Genomic DNA, 26907 nt, shown 5'->3' with positions numbered 1-26907 from the left:
TTGTTTTTCCTCGTTAAGTAAATTGAATAACAATGTAAATTTAGGCTCTGGTTGACGCAGTAGGGAGAGACTGAACATAAAGACTGCAAAAGAAATGAATATTATTAAAAATATGATATATTTAATTAAATAAATTATAAAAATTGAATGCTAAAAGAATAAGTATTTTCTAGAGTTGGGTTTTGTTTTTAAAATTTTAATTGTTATTTTAAGAGGATCTTTCGCAATATTATTTATATTTTAAAATTATTTATTATAATTAAATTTCTCGTCTATATTACATACATGTTATAATTATAAAATAATTTTGAGAAGTTATAAAAAAATACAGAATAAAAAAAATAAAAAAAATACACACACTACTAAAAAAAAAAGAACTTTTTTTGGTTTATTTTTTTTTTAAAATTTAGATTTTTATAAAAAATATTTATGTCACGAATATTTTATCATATTTTATTTTTCAATAAAAGATCTGTACAAGTGAAAATAAATAATAAATTAAAAATTATGTTTTATTTTTTATATTTTAAAAAAATTAAATAAATTAATTATTTAAATATTATCACTTAAATTCTATTTGATCTATTATATATATATATATTATCATTTTAATTAAAAATTTATAGATAATTATTATACATATTAAAATTATGATATATGAAGACCAAGATTTTCTAATTAAAATATGATAATATTATTTCATTAAATCAAAACAAATTATCTATAATTAATAAAAAAAATAAAAAATTTTATTTTAAAATATATTATTATATTTTAAAAAGTAATTAAAATTACACGTCACCATTCAAATGTGTTATTGAATTTGAATGCCTAACGGTTCCAGGAACTAAAGGGTCGTTGTACCGAACAACCCAGACACATCAGGAAAAGGCCAATTTCTCTTTCTTCTCATCTTATTGTTCCCACTCCGAGTTTTGAACAACGAACCACCGCACGCGCAAGGCAGCCATGACTTCTTCTAACCCAGCACCCCGCTCCTCGTTTTCTTTCGCCGCCGCCACTGGAGCCGAAGAATCCCCGCTGCTGGCTCCAGACTTTTCTTTCCGTTCAATCGTCTTCATCGCTTTCTTATTGCTTTCTCAAACTCCCGTTTTCGTAGTTTAATCGCTTTCTTGGTTTCGATCTTTATCGTTTCTTTTGTGATGTTGAGCGAACTCAAGTAGAATCCGTCAGAGCTAGGGTTTTAATCAAGTAAACGAGTTCTAGAATGGCGGAAAGCAGTCAGAAGAAAGATCAAGACGTTTCGTCTGAAGTCGGAATACCATCCGGGTTGAATCGGATTCGGACGCGGGGGGTTTCTTCCAAGGATCGACTGAGTTCTAAACCCGATGAGTTGACCGAGTCAAGGAGTTATGCGGCTTCAAGGCCTCCCGTTAAGCCGAAGCAGAAGTGTGTTGCTCAAAGGCGAGGCAAGACCACTGATTCTTCTAAAGAAGGTTTTCAGACTCCTCCTTGGATGATCTTTTTCGTTTTCTTTTGTTTATTTTTTAAGCTCTTTGGCTGCCAAGAAAATGTTGGAAGAATTCAAATATTTATATTTTTGAATAAGTAATGGGGATTTCTGCTAATTATCACAGTCTTCTGCTGAAAAGGCAAATCATATTCTATCAGCTTCGCTATTTGACATGGTGGCTTGTCAATCTTAAGTACGTTTTTATCCAAACACAGTTCCCTGCTAACTTGTTACTTAAATCATTTTTCAATTAGTTGGGACACCCTTTCCTTTTCTAAAGTTGTGGAAATGAAACGAGTAATCTAATAATCACTACTTGCTAAGTTCAGTTTCTTGAAGCACATAGAGGTCTTGTTAATGTAATGTGCTCTCGGTTTTGTATCTCTATCAGAACGCAAAGGAAAGAAGATATCTAAGTGGTTCACCTCGTATATTTCCAGGAATTCCAGTCAGTTACTTCATCATGGCCCTCCAAATAATGAGGTAGAGAGTTTGGATCTTACTTATGATATTAGTGTATCGATGATCGGTTACTTCCATTTTCAATATTATTTGATGATTTGTTATTCCTGATATGCTACTAGAAGTATTAAGCAAGCCATGCTACTGATTTAACAGGATGCGAAGTCGGAAAGTAAGACACTTGAGGAAGAGGAATCTACGAGAATTAAACAGTTTTCAGCAGATAATGCATGCAGTAGCAAAGTCCCAAAAGGTTTAAAGAGCTTTTCACATGAATTAGGACCAAGGGGAGGCATTCAATCTGCCTATCCACGGGCCCATAGTTACACTGATTTGAAGGTATCTCTTGGAAATTAAGTAACAAAGTATTTGGCAAAGTACCAAATTCCAGTTATATATCACGTGATTCTTTTTTCTGGGTTGAAGAGGTGCTATTTAAGGGGATTTGTTTTCTTTTATTGGGTACATATAGTTACTCCTTCAACATAATCTACAAGTAACTTGGTGTTCATGGCAGTTAATGGAGAGATTTCCCTCTTTCAAATACCTCAACCAGTATTGTTGGATATTTTTCTCCCTACATAAAAATTCATTGTTTATTTGTACCACTAGAAAATGATGGCTAAATCATTGATCTTGGACTAAAGAGCTTCCTTTGAAATGAGAAATAATATAAGATAATAAATTTGCTTCATCTATGAAAGTACATCTAGATAGAGGTTTATAGGGTGAAATGAACTTTCTAGATATCATTATTTGTCTGAGATTCTTGACAGATTTTGACTCATTATTTGTCTGCTTGATTAATAGATAAATCATGAGTTGGATACGATAGACATACACAGAGGTAGTTCTTTGAAATGAAAAGGGCAAAACTTGAAGTTTAACATTTGAAGAAGACGACAGTCTAGAAATCATTTTGACTCAATCATACTGCACAGTTCTTGAAATTTGACCAAAGACTTGATTGAGTGGGGTGCTTACTCATAAACCCGACCAAAAAGTTTTCCACAAAAAAGGAACTCACCGCAACATCTTTTTTTCTTGCTTAGTCTTGCAACTTGCCAAATAGTAATTGAATATTTTAATAGGACAAATTCGAGAAGACATTATCGTAGTGCAGACACAGATTTTACTCCCCCCACGAAATGATCCTGCTGTTTGCAAGTCTTTACCTCAAGGACAGTTCAATTTTATTTTTTTCCCTTATCTAATTATTTCTTTTTCTCTTTGCTATCTATGGGCTAATTCCCAGGAGCTCTTAGGTTCATTGCATTCGAGATTTGATGCTGCTAAAGAAATAGTGAATGTAGAGCTGGCTGGTTTTGCTGGGGATGTTGTGGATGTTATCGAGAAAACTGATTCTTCATATTCAGAAGAGCAGAAAATGGTGGAGGATCTACTAGTTATTGCTCAAAACTGTATAGAGATGACCTGTTCTCAGTTTCGTGCTAAATGTGAAAGTATTGTCCAAGATTTAACTGGGAAAAGACAACAATGTCAGACAGGAATGGTGAAGTGGCTGTTCACACGAATGCTCTTTATATTGACACGTTGCACTAGGCTATTGATGTTTCAAAAGGAAAGCGAACCAATTGATGAGAAATCACTTCATAAATTTAAGAAATGTTTAGACAGCATTCCTGCTGTTGAAATGAATTGGGTGCCTACCTCCAGGTCTGCTGATTCTGGTTCCAGTTATCCTCTATATCAGAGACTTGATGCTCAATCAAAATTGCAAGAGCAAACCCATGTGTCTTCTCTTCCTGAGACAGTTTGGTGCAGTTCTACCGAGGCTGTTGATCAGAATGACCAACCTTCCAGAGAGGGTTCTATGTTACCGGATGAAAAGTCACCAACACGGAAATCTCAGTTTGATTTTATTTCAGAAGAGCAGCGGTTTCATCTAGGTGGAGGCAGTTACGAGGGGAAGTTATTGAATGATTCTGGTTGTAGTTCACCGAAAGAGCAGCAACAACGTCTAGTTGGATTATTTAATGAGCCGGAGCATAATCTAGATGTATCTGATTTAGTAATCTGTAGGATATGCGAGGAAGGTGTTCCTATTGCTCATCTGGAGTCCCATTCTTATATATGCGCATATGCAGATAAGTGTGAACTAAATTGTGTAGATGTAAATGAACAACTCTCAAAACTTGAGGAATTACTGGAACAGATTATTGAGTCCAGAAACTTAAGCACTTATCCTCCCATTGGAAGCCCTGAAATTTCAAGGATACAAAGTACGAACTCTGCTATGACACCGGATGGTTATTCTCCCAAGATAAATGAGTGGCGAAATAAAGGTGTTGAAGGAATGTTTGAAGATATACATGAGATGGACACTGCTTGTATTGATGATTCTCATCTAAACCCTATTAACTTCAAGAGCCATTTGGGTTCAAAGCTCTGTGGCTATGGTGCATCATCATCAACAGGGAGCATGACATCAGTATCCTCAACGAATACGCCTAGGACAAGTCATTTTGACTCCTTTTGGTTGGAGCGCAACAATCCATCTGAGCAAGAGGATGTGCAACAGGTTTAGTTATTTTTAGGTGGATTCTTCTCCATCTAAAATATTTAATATTTATGTTTTTGCATTTTATTCACAAAATTTAATCTGTTTTCAAGATAGCTATACTTTTAGAAGGTGAAAATTATCTTGAACAGACAAAAGTTTACAACTGAAATGCATTGACATCCATCTGTTCATCTTGGAGCCAATTTTACTTGGTAGTTGGGGTTAGAGTAGCAAACAGAATAATGCACAAAGTGATGTAAAACAACTTGTATAACCATGAAACCTTTTTATTAGAGGAAAATTTTGGGAAACCTTTGGGTGGTCTCCCATTTGATTTGAACCCAATATTTATGAGCTTATAAGAAAACTAAAGAAAAAGTTTTGGGTTATTTTGTACCAGAAATTCTCCAAAAACTTGCTGTATGTAACACAGGTCTGTCATTTCTCACAAACCAGATGGTTTGGCTTCTGACAATTGCATTTAGACTCAGTTTTGCCAATATAGCAAATTATAGAATAACTTGTTACTGCTTAAAACCTGTTAATTATTGATGCTATCAGAAGTTTCTATCTTCTCCAGTAAAACAATAGACTATTTTTCATATTAAGTGTCTGTTCATATTTATATGTAAGTATCAAATGGTGCTGTCTTCTTGAGCTACCCCTGTTTTTATGATTAAACCAATACATTATTTATTTAAGCTTGTGCTTTTATCTTTCATATTAATGTCTTCTGTAAACATCTCATCCAGTGTTCTGTAGCTTTCATTTTTGCTATGCATCTAACTAATTTCCTATTTATTTTTGCAGATGATAGACCTTGCAGACATAGCCCGCTGTGTGGCAGGCACAGATCTTTCCACAGAAGGATCTTGTGACTATTTGTTAGCCTGCATGCAAGACTTACAAGATGTTCTAAAGCAGAGCAAAATGAAAGCGCTTGTCATAGACACTTTTGGAAGCAGAATCGAGAAACTCCTGCGGTACTTTGGTGCTACATATAATATTTATAGAATTAACTTCTGCACTGGCCATATTTGTTCATGCACATTTCTAAAATTCACATGCAGGGAAAAGTATATTCTTGCTTGTGAAGTAATGGATGGTAAAAGTCATATGAGTCATAGCAAACATAATGAGAACTCTGGAATGTTCCTGGATAGTGCATCCCAGAGTAGTGTATCAACTCCTCCACACTTGTTGCACAAAGACCGGACAAGCATTGATGACTTTGAGATCATCAAACCAATAAGCAGAGGTGCCTTTGGTAAAGTTTTCCTTGCGCGCAAAAGAACAACGGGAGATTTATTTGCAATAAAGGTAATTATTCAGTTAAATTTAAATTGTGTCTGCAGGAAATTCATCAGTGGCATTCTGAAGAGATTTAGTGGGAAGGAAATACGACAATTGTGTGAAACAAAATTGAATGGAAGTGTTTGGTAATAAAATCAAATAGAATGAAGCTTTTAATTCATTATGTGCAAGATAATCAAATATATAATTAAGAGGAAAGCACCAAATGCGAGCTTTACAAAGAGAGAAACAAAAACTCAACTTGGAGGAAAGCACCTCACTTGATATTTTTTCTATAATATCATATTTTTCTATAGTATCACAATAATATAAAGTCATATCTTTTTTGTTCTAGCTCATTAGTGCATGTGTTCTTCTCTAAAGAAAACATTCACTTAAATACTGCTACAATAGATATTTTACCATTTTTGACAAAGTACAAAGGTTGACAAAAAATTAAGCAAGTTCTCTGAAGATTAGAGATATTGTTGGAAAATCTCTCAAACTTTTGTCTTAACATTAGGTAATGAATCTTCCTAAAATTACAGGGATATTAATTGAAGCATTCTATTGATATGGAGATTTGATTTGATTTCCATAATAATTTCCTATTTTTTCTCTTTGTAAGAGTTACATTTATCCATATACGTGCTTATTCTCAATATATAAGAACTTCAATTTTTCTCTAAATTCCACATGATATCAGAGTCCTAGGCTCTTTTCTGGATTGCTTTTCTTACACTGAAAGTTGTGTGTATGTAAAGCCAAATTATTCAATAATATCATGACATTGGGATATGAGTTACAGGTTTTCTTACACTGAAAGGGATGCTTTGAGAGATCCTTTGGTGAGATGGGATATGAGTTGTTTTCCCAAGAAGGATGGTGGTTGAGATGGGATATGTGTTGTTTTCCTAAGAAGGATAGTGGTTTGGGCATTGGGAATTTAAAAAAATGTGCTTTTATTGGCTAAACGACACTGGTATTTTCCTAAAAACCTAATCTCTATAGTACACATTAAGAGTATCCATGATATACAATGGAATGATTGGGATTTTGAGCTAGGAATTCCTCTACTCATAGAAGCCCCTAGAAGAGTATCTGTCAGCTATATGACTTTTTTTATTCTTTTCAACCGTTTGAAGCTGGGGGACAGTTCTTGGGTTTTATTTAGGGAAGACTCGGATTGGAGATCACCTCTTACCTTTATGTTTTGATTGCAGGCATTCTTGGAACATGCACTTTTACAGACCTCTCAAATTCCGGGTACCTGTTGTTGATTCATACGCTTGAGGCTTGTTTCCCTTCATTATAAGCTTACCGAGAATTTGGAATCTTGAAAAGTCAGGCAGCTATACTGCAAGTCCTTTTTCACCCACGTTACTCATAACACTAGTTGTCTTCCTGACTTTTCAAATACTTTGTTTTGGAAGGTTAAACTTCGCTTAGTGATAGCTTTTTTTCTAGATAGCTAGTCTGAACAAACTGAACAATGATATCTTGCAAGTTCGTAAACCGAACTATCATTCTTCCCTTGATGTATGTGTGATGTGTTTTTAGGTCAAATGAATTTCTTCCTTTACTGTCATGGGCTCTTTTCTATATTTTTTGCCTAATGTGAGTTACCCCGCGCCCCCCCCCCCCCCCCCCCCCCCATTCACTATTTCTTGAGATCATCATTAAAAGGAGATGTGGTGACAAAGAAAATGGAGATTCTTAGTTGAGGTGCCGTTTTTGCCTTATGGTTGGAGAGCAAAGAGAGAATTTTAGGGATTTGTACATGCCTCCTCAATTTCCTTGGGATTAGAACGACTTTTTTGGCTTTTTTGTGAGCCAAGGCACATAAAACTTTTTCAGAGATATTTTTTTATCAATATTGCAGAGAAATTGGGAGGCGATTTTTTACTATTTTATGTTTTTTTTTTGTTCTTTTCCTTCAATTTTGAAAGTGGCAGTTTGGAGGATGTCTTATCCTCAAAGAATGAAGGGCCTAGAAAAAAATATAACTTATCACATACTTTTTCTCAGAATAAGACAATTCTCCATGCCTTTCCTTCTGGGAATATTCTAAAAAATGATTTTCCGCTATAAATTTCTAATCGCAAATTCTGGTTGCATCCAACTTTATTGTTCTTTTAGTGGTAATAATATTCTAATGTGTTGCTTCTGCAGGTGCTCAAGAAATTGGATATGATCAGGAAGAATGACATTGAGCGCATATTAGCAGAGCGTAACATACTAATAACAGTTAGAAACCCCTTTGTGGTAATATACAATTCTAGATGCCTTGAGCTATGACACCTGCTCTTCATTGAAGTTATCTCTTAGCTTTGATATCCTGATTATTTTGGTAAAAGATGTGCTAATTAGCTTATATTTTTTCCTAGAAGAATTAGTTTATCTATTAAACTTTCATCCTTGTATTTTTGTTATGTGGTTTTGAGAAGATGGTTAATGCTTCGTATTAGATTTTGTACCTATCAATTTTATCTCCAGTGAATGGATATATGGGTTTGTATCCGGATGCAGGTTCGATTTTTTTATTCATTCACCTGTAGAGACAACCTCTATTTGGTTATGGAATATCTTAATGGAGGTGATCTATACTCTTTACTCAGAAAAGTTGGTTGCCTTGAGGAAGATGTGGCTCGTATATACATTGCAGAACTGGTTAGAGATTATTTTGTGTAACATCTGTCATTCTTCTACTTGATGCTGGTCTTTGAATGGACTATAATTTATTACAGGTTCTTGCTTTAGAATATCTGCACTCTCTTGGGATCGTGCATCGTGATTTAAAACCAGACAACATATTAATTGCACATGATGGGCACATTAAGGTCTGGTGTATAAATTCCCTAACGATCCTCATTTTTTAAATATGTAATTGGATTACCATCAATTGCAATTTTTTCTTTGCCATGTACGATATGCATTCTTTATTTGTGAATTATGCCAGAGGGGTTTACTGTTGGCACGAATGGTAGCATATAGACGGGCGAGTAAGTGATCCAATTAAAATGATATAATTTCAAATTTTCAGAAGGATAAAATAAAATGAATTAGAATAAAGTAAACTAAGGTAAATAAAAATGAAAGCAACAGATTTATAGTATGTTAGTCATCCCAAATGATCTGCATCTACTACCTTTAGTAATTAAGGATTGGAATCTATTCACTTAAATGAAGACTACACAGCTTTTGATGGCTAAAACATAATGAATACACGGAATTTTAATGGCTGAAGTAGAACCAAGAACTCCTACCTTTTAATAGCTTAGGTAGACTCAAATTCCTACCTTTTAATAGCTTAGGTAGAACCAGATCTCTACATATTAATGGTTAAGGTAGAATTAAATCCCCTACTTTTTAATGTTTGACGTACAACCAATCTCCTGGGCTTAGGCTCCACTAAGCATAGAGCAATACCTTAATAGGAAAATAGAATGATGGATTTGTTATTAACTGAAAGGGTCTTTTATATATATATATATATATATATATATAATTCTCAGTAAAGAAAGGAAACGTGAAAATTGATTATGCATGGGTATTCTGGTCTTATATCTCACATAATAAATTACATATATATACACATCCCAACATTCGTCCTCAAGTTAGTGAATAGATATTGTCTGTTCCTAACTTGATGATGATTGTCTGAAATGCTGGATTGTTTAAGTTTTTAGTAAACATATTTGCAAGTTACGAGTTGGTAGACCTCTAAAGTGTGCAAATCAAGTAACTTTCTAGCTTCTCCTTGATGAAGAGCTTGTCTACTTCAATATGTTTTATCCTGTTACGTTGTACTAATTTGTGGACAGTGCTAATTACTGCTTTATGGTCATAATAGGGTCTCATTGGAGCATCTTACTTAACCTATAGATCTTCCAAAATCATTTTGAACCATAATAGCTCATAAATTCTTTGATCCATTTCTTGAAATTCTGATTTTGTATTGGATCCTGCCACCACATTGTGTTTCTTGTTTCTCAGTGTGTCCAGATTCTATCTAAGGAATGTAGAATTACCTGTAGTAGATCTTTTATCCACTACTAATTCAGTATAGTCTGCATCAGTATAGATTTCAAGTAGTAATCTAGTTTTTTTTTTTTTTTTAAATATGATATCATTTCTTGGTATTCTTTTTAAATACTGTAACGATCTATATGCTGCCTCTAAGTGCACTTCTCTAGGATTGTGCATAAACTAGCTAATCACATTTATCACATACATAATGTTTGGTATAGTGTGAGACAAATAGATAAGTCTCCTAACTACCCTTCGGTACGTCTTGCTGATGGCTGTGTCTTTCTATGTTAACCCTCACTTATGGTTGGGATCAATTTGTTGTATTAATCGTTTGATGTATTTTTGTTGACATATGAATATTCATTGTTTTGAATGGGTCACTTCAATATCAAGAAAATATTTTAGTTCCTTCTACTCTTTTTTAATTTCAAGTTCCTTGGCTAGATACTGTTGAAGTACCTATCTCTTGTTTTTATTATTACTAGTCACAATAATGTCGTAGACATATACCAAGAGGGTTATTACGCCTTCTGAATCTTTGAGTGCTTGATGAGTGAAATACAACATACTTACCGCATTGCCAACTACTGATGAAAACTTTCCAAACTATGCTTTTCATGATTGTTTGAGTCTATATAAAGCTTTTTTTTTATATGCAAACCTTGTTGACTCCTATATTCTTTGTGAATCCTGGAAAAATTTCTATGTAAATTTCCTCCTGTCGGCCTACATGTAAGAAGATATTTTCCACATCAAAATAGTGCAGTTGCTAATTATAGTTGGCAACTAAGGATAATAGTACTCAGATCGTGTTCATCTTAGTAATAGGTGCAGAGGTCTTTTGATAAGTAATTCCATATACCCAAGTGTATCCCTCAGCCACAAGCTTGATTTTATAGCTGTTTATTATATCGTCAGTTTTGTACTTTATGATGAACACCTATTTGCATCTCAAATACCTTTTTCTTCAGGTAGGCTCACCACCTCCCATATGTGCTTTTTGTCTATTGTTTCTACCTTAGCTGTTGAAGAATTAGGAATTAGTTCTATTTAATCTGTTAAGACTAGTGCTTGGTCCTGCATAAGCTGTCAAAATCTAGGGTTTTAGTTTTGTTAAGCTGTTAAAAGATAATCATCATTGGTTCTACCTTAGCCATTTAAAGAAAATGCGTTGGTTATGTGTTAAAAATGGTTGATGAATTTTTATTGAATATCATAGCTCTATACATACAGGTTTCATAAGATAAGAAAGAAAATAGACAATTATTTACAATTAATCACATATGTTTTACTCTTATATTTTTAACCTAATTTACTCTTTCTTGAACATTCTTCCTCAAGTTGGGGAGTAAATGTCGTCTATTCTCACCTTAACGATAAGAGTTTTAAAACTAGATTGTTCAAGTTTTTAGTCAATATATCTTCTAGTTAAGAATTGGTAGACATGTATAGAGTACATATTAGGCTGCTCTCAAGTTTTTCTTTAATAAATCAATATATTTGGTCTGGTAATATTTTACCAGATTGTGTGCAATGGGTCATAATATAGGTGCATGAGGTTTTCCAGCTTAAGTAATCATGCATTATGATAGGAGCTCCCAATTCTCGGGCAAATACAGCCCTTTTGATCATTTCTTCGCATGTACCTGCAGTAACATTCAAATAATGCCCTTTGATTTCACTGGTTTCAACCTGTGCTTTATTAATAGCTTCGGCACAAAATAAGAAACGGTCTCTCCAACGCATAAATGGTTGGGAGTTTACATTCTCATCATCTTTGGTAAAATCAAGTCCACCGCATAAACATTCATAAATTGCTCTACCGTAGTTTTTAGCGGATAACCCCAATTTAGGTTTAATAGTACATCCTAATAGGGGACGACTATACTTGTTCAATTTATCTCTTTCAACTTGGATACCATGAGGTGGTCCCTGGAAAGTTTTAATATAAGCAGGAGGGATTCGCAGATCCTCTAGACGTAGAGCACGCAAGGATTTGAACCTAAATACATTACCCACAATGGAAGTAAACATGTTAGTAACAGAACCGTCTTCAAAAAGGTTTAATGGGTAAGCTACATAAGCAATAAATTGACTTCTTCTCCAGGAACGGGCTCGATGCCGTAGCATCGTCCTTTGTAACGATCAAGGCTGGTAAGCCCATCGGTCCACACAATTGTCCATGTACCAGTAGAAGATTCAGCAGCTACCGCATCCCTTGCTTCCTCAGGTGGATAGCGAAATCTCAAATCAACTTATTGGTCTTATGGTATATCTCAGTATAGAGAGTGATACCAAAGATCTTTCTTTGTTTATAAACTCTCTTGGCGGATGGGTAATACCTGGAGTGGCTATTTATGATACTATGCAATTTGTGCATCCAGATGTACAGACAATATGAATGAGGTTTTTCAGCTTAATTATTAAATTTTTTAAAATTTTTTTTATCATAATAATTTACATATTACTTGTACCATTGCTGGGAATTCTAATTCTGCACTTGATCTAGTAATTACAATTTACTTCTTACTTCTCTTGGTAATTTGATTGCCCCAAGGAAGGTATATTATCCGGTGGTAGATTTTCTGTTTACAACTGATCTTACATAATCTGTATCTATATAGACTTCTAAAAACTATCTATTACTCTTCCTGAACATAATTCTTTTTCCAGGTGATGCTTTTAGGCAATGTAGTAATTTGTAGACTATTTGTATGTGTACTTTTTTTGGGGTTGTGCATGAGCTCACTTATAACACTTATACAATAGGCGATGTCTGATCTCATATGAGATAGATATATCAATATTTCAACTAATCTCTAGTATAATACTCTATCGACTGACATATCTTCTTCTGCTATCCCTAATTTGTGGTTGAGGTCAATAGGAGTTACAGCTGGTTTACATGTTAACTAGCCAGTGTCTCCCAACAGGTTATAAATGTATTTATGCTAAGAACTGAAGATTCTAAATTTTGGGAGGGCGACTTCAATTTTAAGAAAATACTTCAACTTTCCAAGTTATTTGACTTCGAATTCTCTTGTCAAGCACTATTTTAGTATCAATTTTTCTTTTTCATAATCTTTTATTTTAATAATATCATCAATATATATTAAGAGGCTTGTAACTCCTCCTATCTTTGAGTGTTTGATAAATAAAATGTTGTCTTCTTGAGACTATTTAAATCTCAGGCTTATCATCATCCTTATGGACCTGCCAAACCATGTTCTTGGAATTGGTTGAGTCTAAATGGCGTTAGCTTTACCTTATTTGGTCTTGTTTCTTTATCAAAACCTGGTGGAATATCCATAGATATATTTTTTCTAAGTCTCCATGAAAGAAGATTTTTTTTACATCGAATTATTATAGTTACTAATCAAAGTGAGCCGCTAATGATAACATGATTCACATAGTACTCATTTTGGCTATTAGTGCAAAATTCTTCTAGTAGTCTATCTCATAAGTCTAATGTATAATCATTTGCCATCATTTTTTCTTTGTATCTTTCTATCATCCCATGTGCCTTGTACTTTATTGTAAATACTCATTTGCATACTACAAATTGTTTTCCTTTAGATAGATTCACTATTTCACATATTTGTTTTTTTTTAAAGTGTTTGCATTTCTATATTATAACATTTTTCAAATTTTCACAAGACAATGTCTAAGATATTATGTTAAGAGTAGATTCAGTATTCAAACTTGTGAGAAAATTTTATAGGATGATATTTATTGCATTCTCTGGTGTCTTTGTAAAGTGTGATAGATATATCATTATCAGACTGTATATGTTTTCAGGGCTTACCTCAGTTTTAGGATTTGGGTTGGATACTTGGACTGACTTAGGCTTGGAATTCGAAATCTTCCTCCTTGTAGACACTTGATAAAACCTAGAGTTTGGTCTAATCTCTTGAGTGGGTGAATCTTTTGGTGGATTTTGATGGCTTTCTTATGGTGATGGTGTTAGTATGTGTGACAAAGGTTGTAGGGTAAAGTGCATTAAAATTTTTTTATCCTTATCTTCCAATATAGATCCTCCTGAAGATAAGGTTAGATGAAGTAGGATTTTTATTCAATACAAATATAATGTCTACAAACACAGAACTTTTGGGTGATGAGGTTGTGGATGACTTGGTAGCGAGAAAAATGGAGGGATTACTATGTAAATTAGATATGGAGAAGGCATACAATCATGTAAGTTAGAAGTTTGTCGACTACATGATGGGTAGAATGGGTTTTGGGCAAACATGGCGAGGATGGATGAATACTTGTATGTCTTCCACTTCTTTTGCTTTCATCATTAACGGTGGCCCTTAAGCTTTTTTCACTGCATCTAGGGGCCTCTGCCAAGGGGATCTCATCTCCCCTCTTCTGTTCATTATCACTATGGAGGCTTTAAATGGCTTAATGATGAGCTAAGGAGCTACAGCTCATCAAAGGGGTTGTTGTGGGCAGAGGCGAGAATTCCATTGAGGTTTCTCATTTATTTTTACAGATGACACACTGATTTTTTTCCCTCCAAAGGTCAAAGTCCTACTGTACTGACAATGTATCCTTCTTTCCTTTCAAGCTGTCTTGGGCCTCAATATTAATATGAATAAATCTGAAATTGTTGTAATTGGTGGTGATGGGGATGGAAACAGGTTTGCAAGGGTTCTGGGCTGCAAGGTTGTCTGCTTAACAATTAAGTACCATGGGGTCTCCTTGGGAGCTAGTTTCAAGGATGGGAAATCTTGGAAGCTGGTGGTTAATCTGTTTGAAAGAAAACTTGCAGGGTGGAAGAGAAATTTTCTATCTAAAGGTGGGAGGCTAACTTAATTAAAAGTACTTTTGCTAACCTTCCCGTTTATTTCCTTTCCACTCTAACGGTCCCTGTAAATATTGCAAAGAAGTTGGAAGCCATCCAGTGCCGGTTTCTTTGGGGTGATGAAGTTGGGAATAGAAAATACCACTTGGTCAAGTGGAAAGATGTCAAAAATCCTTTTAATCAGGGGGGATTAGGCATTAGGTCATTGGCGGAGATGAACAAGGCTCTCCAAGCAAAATGGCTGTGGAAATTTCTTAAAGAAGATGGTTGTCTTTGGAGGAGGATTGTTCAACTGCAGTGGGGTAACTTTGAGTCTTGTAATGCTGGGAGAAGGGACAGAAAACCACACGGTCTGGGGCTCTGGAAGAATATTCTGTCCCAGCGGCCCCGATTCCGGGACTATATTCGCTGGGACCTTGGCAAAGGAGACATGATCAAATTTTGGTACGATGAGTGGATTGAAGGAGAAAGTCTCAACAGCAGATTCTCTAGAATTTTTGCAATAGCACAGTCTAGAAATATGGTAATTGAAGAGGCCTATAGATAATCAATGGCAATATTGAGTGAATGATTAATGTCCAAGAAACCTAAATGATTGAGAGGTTGGCAAGTACTTGAAACTTCTTCAGATTCTTGCCTCTCAACAGAACAGCTCTGATAGGGATCAGGTGAAATGGAAACTGGAAAAAGATGGTGTATTTTCAGTCAGCCCTTATTATAAACGTATTAGGAGCGAAGAGCTTGGTAGAAGCTAGAGTTTCCCAGCCCTTCAGATATGGAGGAAACCCCCAAGAATTGTTTTTTTTTTTTTGGGGAAGCTTGCAGAGATAAGCTGAAATCTAGAGGACATGTGTTGGTTAACAGATTTTTTTTATGTATGAATGCTGAGGAAACTCATAAACACTTGCTGCTGTGGTGTCCAGTGGCCTACGGGCTTTGGTTCATGATCTATGGCTTGATGGGGATCAATTGGGTGATTGCGGGATCTATTATTGAGGAGTTGTGGGCCTGGGAAGGGCTTGATAGGAAAAGAAACACTGTAAAGCCATTGACTGTTTTTTAGATTCTTTGGAAGGAAAGAAATTGTAAAGCGTTTGAGGGTAAGGAAACTTACCTGTACAGGTTAAAGGACAAATGTCTCCACTATTTTGGTTTTATTTTATTAGGTCACGATATTATTAGAGATGTGGATTTTGGAATCGTCATAGATATTTTAACACACTTGTAAATTTTTTGTATATGAGTCGTACTCCCTTTTGATGCCTTGTTAATATAATTCTCACACTTTTTATTTAAAAAAAAAATGGTGGCGTGGATCGGTGTTCATGATTCTAACCACATCGGGAGCAGTTAAATCTGTGTGTTTGGATGGATTGTGCAACTAAGGGACAGAAGCACGGTTAGGGTTTGCGTGAATGCAAGGAGGTAGCTTCTGGTGAAGCAGAGAGTGGCACAGAGGAGCAGGCGGCTAGTGGACAACCATGTCTTCGCATCTCACTTATCACTTCTGGTGGCGTAGCCACGTCTGAGCAACAGGATGGATGATAGACTATGGAACTGCTGGCAGACAATGCGCGACTGTAGCTCTATTCATGTGGCAAAGGGGAAGTCGCGCATTGTGCAGACATATGGTGGAGATGCAGCTAGACAGGAATGCACGTGACTGGAGATGCGGCTGGATCTGGTGTAGGTGATGAAGGCTGGTTTGGCTGCTGCTGGTGGTTGGTGGCGGTGCTTGACGACTGATCTAAGGTGGTAAGCTTATGAAGGCTGGCCTAACATCTTCAGGATTTTTCTTTTCTATTTCTCAATAAAAACTGAATTAGGATTTATATAAGAGTATAGAATTTCTTTAATGCAGGGTTTTGATACTATATTAAGAATGTTGGATGTATTTTTTTATTGAATATCACAACTCTATATATACAGATTTTCTCTGATGAAAAAGAAAGTAGATAATTAATTGTATAAGGTGTATTTGCCTTTTATACCCTTTAACTTAATTTATTCTTTCTCCTACATTATTCTTAAGCAATCAAAACATATTTTATAATCTTCATTTCAATGAAGGGCTTCACATTTTTTTATTAATGCTGGGTAGTCAAGCAAATGGATAGAGATTATTTAGGGGACTGAACCAATAGAAATCTTTCTGTTAATTTTATTCATATTACTTTTAGTTTACTTTATTCTAAATTCATTTTTTTCTGCCCTTATAAAATTAGATCATTTTATTTGGATCCTTATTCACCTCTCTAGGTGCTCACCATTTGCACTAACGTTTAGCACTTTAGTTTATCTTCTTTTATCCCCTTACATCTCTTTTCCTTCTAAATTTTTTAATACCCCTTATAGTTCTCTTTTATCCTCGTTGTCTTCTCTCCCCCTGTCCCTTTTTTTTAAGATAGGAATTTTTAGTTCAAACATTCTTTTCTGTAGTAAATTTAAGAATGATTCTTAGGAGCATGCAAAAGTGCTTTTGAAAGTCAATAGTTCTTGAAATATGGCACTTAATGTAGGGATCTCTAGATCTCAATTTGAGCTGTCAATAGAAAATTTTGCTTTTGTACCATATGGAGATTTCAGATATTATGTTCTTTTATTTCACAGGCTAAAATGAGTTTGTCAAAGGATTTTCCTTTTAAGTGTGAATGAATATACATATTCGCTAGGTAATTGTCCGGAATCTACTAGTAGATGATTTTTATGATTTTTTCTTTTTCTGGACATATAGCCTCAATTTATTATCCTTCGTCTTACATGCATTTCTGTGTAGGTCTGAAGTTTGCAGTTTTAAGTGTTAGATCTATATGATCATTTTGTTGTGCTAGCAGCTTCATGTTAATCGATTCTAATTTTACCAGCTTACAGACTTTGGGCTATCCAAAATTGGCCTTATAAACCAGACAATCAATTTGTCAGGACCTGAGACAGACTTAACTAGCGCATCAGATGCCCATAGTTTGTATGCTCAACAAACAGAGGATACAAATCGACACTCTGCTGTTGGGACGCCTGACTACCTGGCCCCTGAGATTCTTCTTGGGACTGAGCATGGTTTGAACACTTCTTCAATGAGGTTTATCTAAGTCTTCTAGGCAGCTGAATTACCTCCTTGACTTTCATGCAGGGTATGCGGCAGACTGGTGGTCAGTGGGAATAATTTTATTTGAATTGATCACTGGAATTCCACCATTCAGTGCTGATCGTCCAGAGGTATTTATAGTATTCAAAAAATGCTAACATTTAAATAAACAAGCACTTCCATTGTTCTCTAGCTCTGGAGATTTTTTTGCTTAGTTTGTGGGTGGAGTGTCAGTATGAGACTATTTGGTAGATATGATTGAAAAGAACTTTTACCTTCATTCAGTAATGTGCTTCATGCTTACCAATTGCAAACATTAATGTTGAACTTAGTGACAGGCTCTCTTTGATCAATTGAGCTGTATCGGACTTTTAAGCATTAAATAATCTTGTGGTATATTTTTGGACTTTTGAGCAAAATGCAGTAGAGTTTCTATTTTATTTTCTGGAATGCTGCTCCGAATTTCTCGATCGCCAATCATGCTCATCTGCTGAAGTCACTGATGTGCTTATTACATGCTATTCCCTGGTTCTATCAACTTAATCTAGGAAGTACTGTTACCAGTCTGTACTAACCTTCAAAAGGATTCCATGTATGCAACATCTGTGACTTAAAGCTTCCCCTGTTGTCAGATTTTCTTTCTTTTTCCGTTTATATATGAATTTTAGCAAAATGCTTATTGTAATGTGTTCATATAGCATTATTCTTTGCTAATTTACATGTGCAAAATAGTGTACCCGGTAATGTTGCATAGGATAGATAATTAAAATTTCCATCTTTTCTTCATACTTCTCTTCTGATTTGTATCTGCATATTATATCATTCAGCAATGTGTGATCTGTTTGCGCTGTACTTCTGTGCCTGATGAGCTTATCTGAAAGTAGCATATTTTAATGCTTTCACCATTTTCTTCATGACTACACAGATCATATTCGACAACATTCTTAACAGAAAAATCCCCTGGCCACATGTTCCTGGTGATATGTCCTATGAGGCTCAGGATTTTATTAACAGGTTTTCTTTATCCCTTGTTTGTTTGACAAAGACTTCAACTGTCGTAGATTCACCCCTGAATTTCTTTATATGCATTATCATCTGGTTATCTGCTGGATATTCTCTGTCCACATTTGACTACTATCTCTAGCCCCTGGCAGAGTAGGGGAGGAAGCTTGCCCTCCTGATGTTGAATAGATTATGGAAATTACTACCCTGAAATATTTCCTTCTCGAATATCACAATATAATATTTGAAGCAATTTAATACAGTTTGAAAAAGTTTATAAGTGGAAACTTTATTTGCTTAAAATGAAAAAAAAAAAAAATTTTAACCTTCTAATTCTAGATCATGATTTTGTGCCATTTAAGAACTCTGCTAGTTTTTAGAAGTATTCTAAACCATTTAAACATGCTTTTATTTTTCATGCACAAGAAAACACTATATTCCTGATTAATCAACTTTCTTTGTACTAAAGTATCAATAAATTAAAGAAATAGTAATTATGGTCATGAACTAATAAATTAAAGAAATATAAGTGGTAAGTATTTTCAGGGAATAAACTAAAAACTACAAGAATTGAGAGTTGTGTACTATTATACTCTAAATTGCATAATGTAAAGGAAGATGGCATATACAAGAATCCGAGCTGGTCACTAGAAGTGAGGTAAACTTTTAGAATCATTCTCTTTGTTATACTGTTTTCTTACTGCACTTAGGAAAAGGACTAGAGAATGCACCAAATACTCCATTCAGTTTCCAATTTTGCGTCATTTGAAAACTGTTCCCCAGCTTGAACCTGAACACATTATCCATTTCAAAAACTTTATATAAGGCTTTAACCAATGAGGAATGAAAACTGTTCCCCAGCTCAGAAAAAATTTCTTATGAGCCTGAATACAATATCCATTCCAAAAACTTTATATGAGGCTTTAACCAATGAGGAATGAAAATTGTTTCTCAGCTCATAAAAATTTCTTATGAACCTGAACACAATATCAAGTCCAAAAACTTTATGAGGTTTTAACCACTGAGAAATAGAAAAATGTTATGAGTATTGAAATATTGGCACTTGAGAAAAACTAGATTTAGGAGGTGGTAGATCTACCTAATAGGAAAAGATCTATAGAATGCAGAAGGGTGTTCACTATCAAATATAAGTATGATGAAACCATGGAGAGATACAAGGCAAGATTAGTTGCTAGTATTCTTAAATATTTGAAATTGACTATTAAGAAACTTTTGTACCTATTGGAGAGATGAATATGGTACTTATCGTGCCCTCTTTAGTTACTAACTTTAATTGGTAGTTGCAGTAGTTAAATGTGAAGAATGTCTTTATATGGAGATTTTCCCTCAAGTTCGCCAAAGGAGGAGAGAAGAATAAAGTATGCGAGCTCAAAAAGGCACTGTATGGATTTAAACAATCTTCCTAAGCATGGTTGTTAGAGTAATACCATCAATTGGTTACAAACAGAGTCAGAGAAACTATACCTTATTCATCAAACATCGGAGGCAAAGCAAAGGGAGTCATAGCCTTACTGGTGTATATAGATGATATAATTGTTAGAGAAAATGATAAAGAGGAGAGGAAGATCCTTAAGCAATTTAGCTAAGGAATTTGAGATTAAAGAGTTGAGAAGATTAAAATAATTCCTCGAGCTAGAGGTGGCCCACTTGAAGGCTGGAATATTTATATCTCAATAAAAACATTTCTAGATCTCTTAAAGAAAACTGGTAAACTGACAAATCAACTTGTCAATACACCGATAGACCCCAATCACAAATTGGGACTGATAGAGGAAAATCCCCAAGTAGAGAAGGAAATGTATCAAAATCTCTTAGGAAAGTTACTAGACTTGTCATATACAAGATTATATATTACATATGCAGTGAGTATAATGAATTAATTTATGTACAAGTAGAGAGAAGTGCATTTACAAGCTGCCTATAGGATATTCCATTACTTAAAGGATACTTCAATAAAAGGAATTATGTTCAAGAGAAACAATAGATTGCTTGTTGAAGCATATATGGATACTAACTATACAAGTTCATTAGCCGAGAAAAACCTACATCTGGATATTGTACCTTTTTTGGAGGAAACCAAATGGCTTGGAGAAATAAAAAGTAAAATATAGTATTCTGAACCTCTGTCAAGTCAGAGTTTAGGGCTATAGTTCAAGGGATGTGTGAGCTCCTCTTTTGAAGATAGTTTTGGAAGACTTAGAAATTTTATGGAATGGACCTGTAAGATTTTATTATGATAATAAGTCAACAATGAGCTTTGCTCACAACCCGATATAACATGATAGAACGAAACATATTGAATTTGGTAAGAGATTGATATGCACATCATACATGTTCATTACGTTGCTACTTGCATATGTATTGACCTGAGGATTGAGTAATCTAGGATTTCATACTATCATTGGCAAGTTGGGAATGGATAATATTTATTTACCAGTTTAAGGGAGAGTGTTGGGAAGTATATCTGTACACAATATATACCGCTTGTAGTCTTCATAATATTTGTAATTAATTGGGTTTCCTTGTATGGTTTCTAGGGACTTGTATATACAGGTTTTTGATACTCAATAAGATATACAACAATTCATTCTTTCACATTTTTTGCTCTATAGGAAACCAATTGGCAGATATGTTTACAGTGGACTTATTAACACGATTTGAGGTACAAAGATAGGAATGGAAGATATTTCCTAACCAACTTAAGAGGGAGATTTAAAAGATACGCTTGGTACCATCCATAATTTTAGGATTGATTATTCTAGAAATCATGGATTTTTTATTGGGAAAATTCCTCTGTCAAAGAGATTTTATTTAGGAGATTTATTTAGGTAACTAATTTTTTTTTATATATTTCCTATATATTATATATAATGCAATAAATTCATTGATTTTGTCAGTCATACCTCATAACAAGTTATTTGAAGTTACGTATGTAGGACAAGTAATGATAGAACTATAATTATCCTACAAAATAAAGAAGTAAAAGAAAAACATTGGGAATAGAATTAGGTGTAGCAAAAAAATCCATGACCTATCAAAACCATCCGCTCAAATGGAGACCATTGTGGGTTTTAATCAAAACTGAACTAAAAGGGGCGAGTTAGTGCAAGTTTTTTTAATTTGTCTAACTGAAGTGAGGCGAGTTTGGGTTTGCATTGTAAAAACCTGTTCAAAGTCCATCAGCCGCTATTTATTAATTAAAAAATAAACTTATATTATTTTTTTGAAATAAAAATTGTAATATATTATATTAATAAAATATCAAAATGGGGGTACTGCTCATGTACAAAATATTTACATAAAAATTAGTAAATCAATGACATTTCCAAAATCTTCATCACTGATGATATCATGACCTAACAAAATAGACTCAAAGTAATGCATCCATCTATCTCTTAAATCATACAGACTGCTAACTTTATCCTCAAAAACTCTAAAATTTCTTTCTTTCCAAATAACCCAAAACGTAGTCAATGCAATAATATTAGCAATGTTTCTTTTTATACATAACCCATCCCAAATTTTCTCTCAAACCGATCCCGCCATAATCCAATTGATCTCCAGTAAACCATAGATCATACATCATAAATTGTGTGCAACAGGACACCATAGCAACAAATAATTACAAGACTCTTCAGCCTTCAAACACAGATAACACTCATTCACAAGGATCTGGCCTCTAATTCTCGGTTTATCAATGATAAAAATCTTCTTCTGACAAGCTTCCTAAACGAAAAATGTGGGTTGCAACACGCAGAGGGATTTTGGTTTTCCAGATTTGCTTATAGTGAAAATTCCAACAGTCCTCAATGGAATCCTCCATTAGTATTTTATAGTAAGATCTTACAGTGAATTCTCCGGACTTATCCAATTTCCAAACGATTTATCATATGAAAGTATGATCTGCTGTGATAATAAACTTATATTATATAAAATCATTAAAAATATATAAAGGAAAAGAACTCTAAAAGACGACTTCACTTTCTCCCCTCCACACAGGTGCCTCCTTCCTCTTCCTCCATCTTTTTCCTTCATCTTTTTCCTTAATCTTCTTCCTTCATCTTCATCTTCACACTCCAGTCTTCCAGCAGCCAAATCCCATCCAAAGGTGAGCGAGATGGGTTTCATTGTAAAACTATGGGGTGCAAAAAAGGAAAATTTATAAAACCTGCCCCCATGCTTGGTGCGGTTTTGGAGCAATATATTCTGTACCCAAGTGGGTTTGGTTTTTGTAAAACCCACCCCAAACCCGTCCAACTGCCATCTTTCAATAGAATAGAAGAATAAAGATAGGCGAGCAGAAATAGGGAGAAATATGAAAAAATATAGAGAAGCATAATGAATGGACATCTATAAGGGAGAATTGAGGTTAATTCTAAGGAAGAGATAATAGGGAATACAGTTTCAACAAAAAGTCTTAATTCATCACTATCTTCTCTTTTTCTCGTAGTTGCTAGCCTTTACAGTTAATAATTACAATAAATAGAGAGAATTATAAAAGGACATCTAAAAAGTTCTAATTCCTAAAATATTTAAAAAACTATCAAAAAGAAAACTAAAATATTTTATTGTCTAAATAGAAGAATAAAGATAGGCTAGCGGAAAATAGGGAGAAAGGTGAAAAAATATAGAGAAGCATAATGAATGGACATCTATAAGGGAGAATTGAGGTTAATTCTAAGGGAGAGATAATAGGGAATACAATTTTAACAGAAGGTCTTAATTCATCACCATCTCTTTTTCTCGTAGTTGTTAGCCTTTACATTTAATAATTACAACAAATAAAGAGAATTATAAAAATGACATTTAAAAAGTTCTAATTCCTAAAATATTTAAAAATCAAAAAGAAAACTAAAATATTTTAATGCCTAAATAAAACATAAATAACCTAATGAACTTAAAGGGTAAAATAAAAATGATAATACAAAAAATTACTTCAATAAAAAATTTCTTTCAAATTAAGATCCGTTTGTTCTCCATCAGTTATTTATGAGAAATATTGACATTCTTTAAATATGCAAAATTTCTCATTTGTAAGAAAACTTTATTTATTCAAAACAAGCGTTTTTTGTTAGAAAGCGTTTTTTGTTAGAAATTTTCTTCAAATTGACAAATATTCTACAAATATTTGATGACTCTTAGAAATAGAAAATTGAAAATAGAAAATAGAAAGTAAAAGACTTGACAGCTCCGCAATTTTTCCTTTTCCTATCATGAAACTACGTCAAGAACTATTGTTTAACAGTAAAATGATTTTATTAAGCTTCATTGCTTTCTTTATAGGTTCCTTATTCATGATCCAAATCAGCGATTAGGAGCAAATGGATCTGCAGAGGTTATTTTTCACTTAAAATATTCACTTAGCAAAGCAACATTACTGCTTCTGGGTTATTTATTATAATACTCTCATTCTAGTAATTTCAAGGTCTCTATTCTTGACATTCTGGACTATATTACAGGTAAAATCTCATTCGTTCTTGAAAGGAGTCAACTGGGACAACCTTGCATTGCAGAAGGTAAGCATGAATCCAGGATCTCAGACAATTCTTGTGCTACGGGGTGTCAAATCATCATCTAACATTTATTGAAGGGTTTTTGTTGCTTTGTTCATCCATAATGCATAATGCTTGTGCAGTTACAGTACTTGATACAATGAGAAACATATCTAAAAGTAGTTAAATAAGTAGAAAGAACACAATTCCAAAAAAATACGTTTTTACAATAATCTTTTTTTGATGAGAATACTTAATGAACACAGCAAGTGAGATCATCCAGGAGGAGAGCAGTGTTTATGAAAGATTCTGCATATTGAGCAGAAATGACAAAATTTGATTGTCATCATGAATTTATCAGCTCCAAGTTTTGGATTTTGCTTTTATGTGTTATTGTACAATTTCTAGAAGTCGAATTTCCATCATGCTTGTGTTTATTTCATTGGCATAAATGGTGGATTATTCTGCCGACTTGGACAAAGTCATTTTTCCATGTAATGATAGGCGATGATATATAGATGCTTTAATTTTTATCTTCCAAAGGACTTCCTCTATAATTTAACTGTCATTATTTAATTTTGTTTGTAGGCTGTGTTTGTACCGCAACCTGACAGTATAGATGACACGAGCTACTTTGTTTCACGATTTAGTCATATATCTTCTGGAGTGCCTGATGATGAACATTGCAGCAATTCTGGTGCTGACAGTTGTGACTTGTGTTCGGATTCTGGAGATGAGGTAAATGCAACAGTGTCACAAATTAGAACTTCTTATCTAGTCAAAAAGCAACAACTTCTCTTAGCTGCCTTGAGAATATTTTTGAACCCATGTATGAAGCTCAATCCTGACAGGTCTAAAAGACAGCAAGATTTGTTCTGGTTTGGATCCAGGGAGCTGGAGGGAATTGGCTTCCAATTTGTTAAATCTGGGAAAAAGCTGAATTATATGCCCACTCTTTCTAATGAGCTTCTGAATCTTAATCATTTGTGTTATTTTCATTCTTGTTTAGATGGACGAATGTGGTGACTTGACAGAGTTTGCTTCTTCAATTGATCTGTCACTCATGAACTTCTCTTTCAAGGTATCAGTGTTTGGTTAGAATTTTGACCTCTCCTACCTTCTGCTGATTTGCATCCCAAAGAGTCGTATGTTTCTTAATTGGAATGCTTACTGTAGCATTTAATTTCTGTTAGTTAGTAGGCAATAAATATCTCTGAGAACTGCTAGTCTTTCTTATGAAATTATATTTTGCAGAATTTGTCACAGTTGGCATCTATCAATCATGAGGTGCTCTTACAGAATGGGAAAGATTCTACAAAAGGCTCCTCCTCCCCGTCAAAGGGTTTAGGAACATGACTACAGTGTCAACTATGCGCACAGGAAACAAGGTTTTATGATGGTGAAAAATGAAAGAAGAAAAGAGTACCCGGGTAGAAAGAAATGATTCAGAAAAGAGTGCCTAAACTGCTACCTTAGGGATTTTGGTGTCGGCAGAAAATTAAACAGCCACAAGTTTTCCTCCCATAGAAATGCACGTCCTTTTCTTCTTTTTCACTCTCCTAGTATCATCAGGCAGTCTAATACAGTTAGAATAGCATTGTTTTGTTCCCTTTCAGAGATATAGAAATCTTTTCCAGTTAAAAATAATGATTATGTACGAGGATAATTAATATTAGAACGACAATTTAATGTATAAACTATAAGTTTCAAACTGTTTCCCACAAATGGGGAATAATGTTGATAAAAGAAGGAATAGTATAGTTCCGATTTGGATGTTGGCTTTACCAAATTTCCGAGACACTTGGGAGTATGTCTGTGCAGGCGTGTATCTATGTATGAAATAATTTTATCTGTTCCGAACAGGATTTATGACTTAACTAGTTGCTCTTGTTTCTTCTGATAATCCTTTTTTGAAAATAAAGTGGTATTATTGTAATGTAAACTGAGCAAGCATGTTTTACTGAGTCACTAGATTCTAGCAGTCAGTTTGCGCTTGCAACTGCATGTAGATGGTAGCAAAGCTACAGGTCGTACGACATTCTCTCTAGGTAAGCAAAGGTGGGCTGTTCTTGAATTCTGCAGAGGGGAGTGCTACCATGCCTTGAAAGCATGGTGCCTCCATATCTTAAACATTTCCCCAAGAAAAGAGGTACAAACACTTCCCTGGTATCAAATACAAATTTAATCTTCTTTGTTCATATTTGGCTTTCCTCTCTCTTAACTTTACCCATCTCAGATTTTCATAATACCTCATTTGCTTTTTAATATTAAATTTGATATCTAGTTTTGCCTTAATGTTTAGGCTAGTTTTTCTACTTTATTAATATTTGGTCTATGCACTAATTAATTTATACATAAAATTTAATTATAATCTCCATATTTCGTTATATAATTGAACCAACTTATTTATATCACCAATTTCACAACGAAAATCACCTTATAAGCTATTATTTTCGTTTAAATAATTTCATTTCTATAATATTAAAATTCTAAATTTGGCTCAGATTTACTATATCCAAACTCAACTTACAGATACTAACTATTTGATCTTTAAAAAAAATTAGTGATCGTTTTCATATTTGATATATAATTAAAATATTATTTTTACTAAAATTTCAGTTTGATTTATATTATTTTGTCATTCATAACTTAATGAGATAACATGTTTTTATTTTTTATTTTTGGCTCCTGATTTGCTCCTAATTGTTGTTGCTG

General features: G+C 34.1%; 2 protein-coding genes across 3 annotated transcripts; one reads left to right on the top strand and one right to left on the bottom strand.

Annotated features, from left to right (window-relative positions):
- The first annotated feature begins 854 nt into the window (after nt 1-854).
- Nucleotides 855-25961, top strand: LOC110813550 (Protein kinase superfamily protein). Of its 2 annotated transcripts, XM_088207716.1 has the most exons (17): nt 855-1457; nt 1866-1957; nt 2093-2275; nt 3192-4478; nt 5271-5443; nt 5531-5780; nt 7926-8018; nt 8283-8423; nt 8501-8593; nt 17457-17649; nt 17723-17808; nt 18603-18691; nt 23984-24035; nt 24160-24216; nt 24781-24930; nt 25202-25273; nt 25447-25961. In XM_088207716.1, exons 1-17 carry the CDS (start codon nt 1229-1231, stop codon nt 25546-25548), a joined length of 3342 nt encoding a protein of 1113 aa, XP_088063842.1. In that variant the 5' UTR covers nt 855-1228; the 3' UTR covers nt 25549-25961. The 2 variants fall into 2 exon arrangements, 1 of the variants encoding a protein (XP_088063842.1); XR_015813375.1 differs by lacking the exons at nt 23984-24035; nt 25202-25273; nt 25447-25961 and having other exon boundaries at nt 24781-24849.
- On the bottom strand, nt 11277-13095 carry LOC110809039 (ribulose bisphosphate carboxylase large chain). The gene is given in 3 exon segments (XM_088210546.1): nt 11277-11881; nt 11884-12039; nt 12999-13095. Coding segments are annotated over 3 exon segments (858 nt in total).
- Nucleotides 25962-26907: the final 946 nt, after the last annotated feature.

This window comes from Carica papaya, chromosome 1 (genome assembly GCF_054855325.1).
Source record: "Carica papaya isolate Zhongbai chromosome 1, ASM5485532v1, whole genome shotgun sequence".
NCBI lineage: Eukaryota > Viridiplantae > Streptophyta > Magnoliopsida > Brassicales > Caricaceae > Carica > Carica papaya.
Note: the sequence above shows the minus strand (reverse complement) of the source record. Positions and strands in the feature narration are given on the sequence as shown.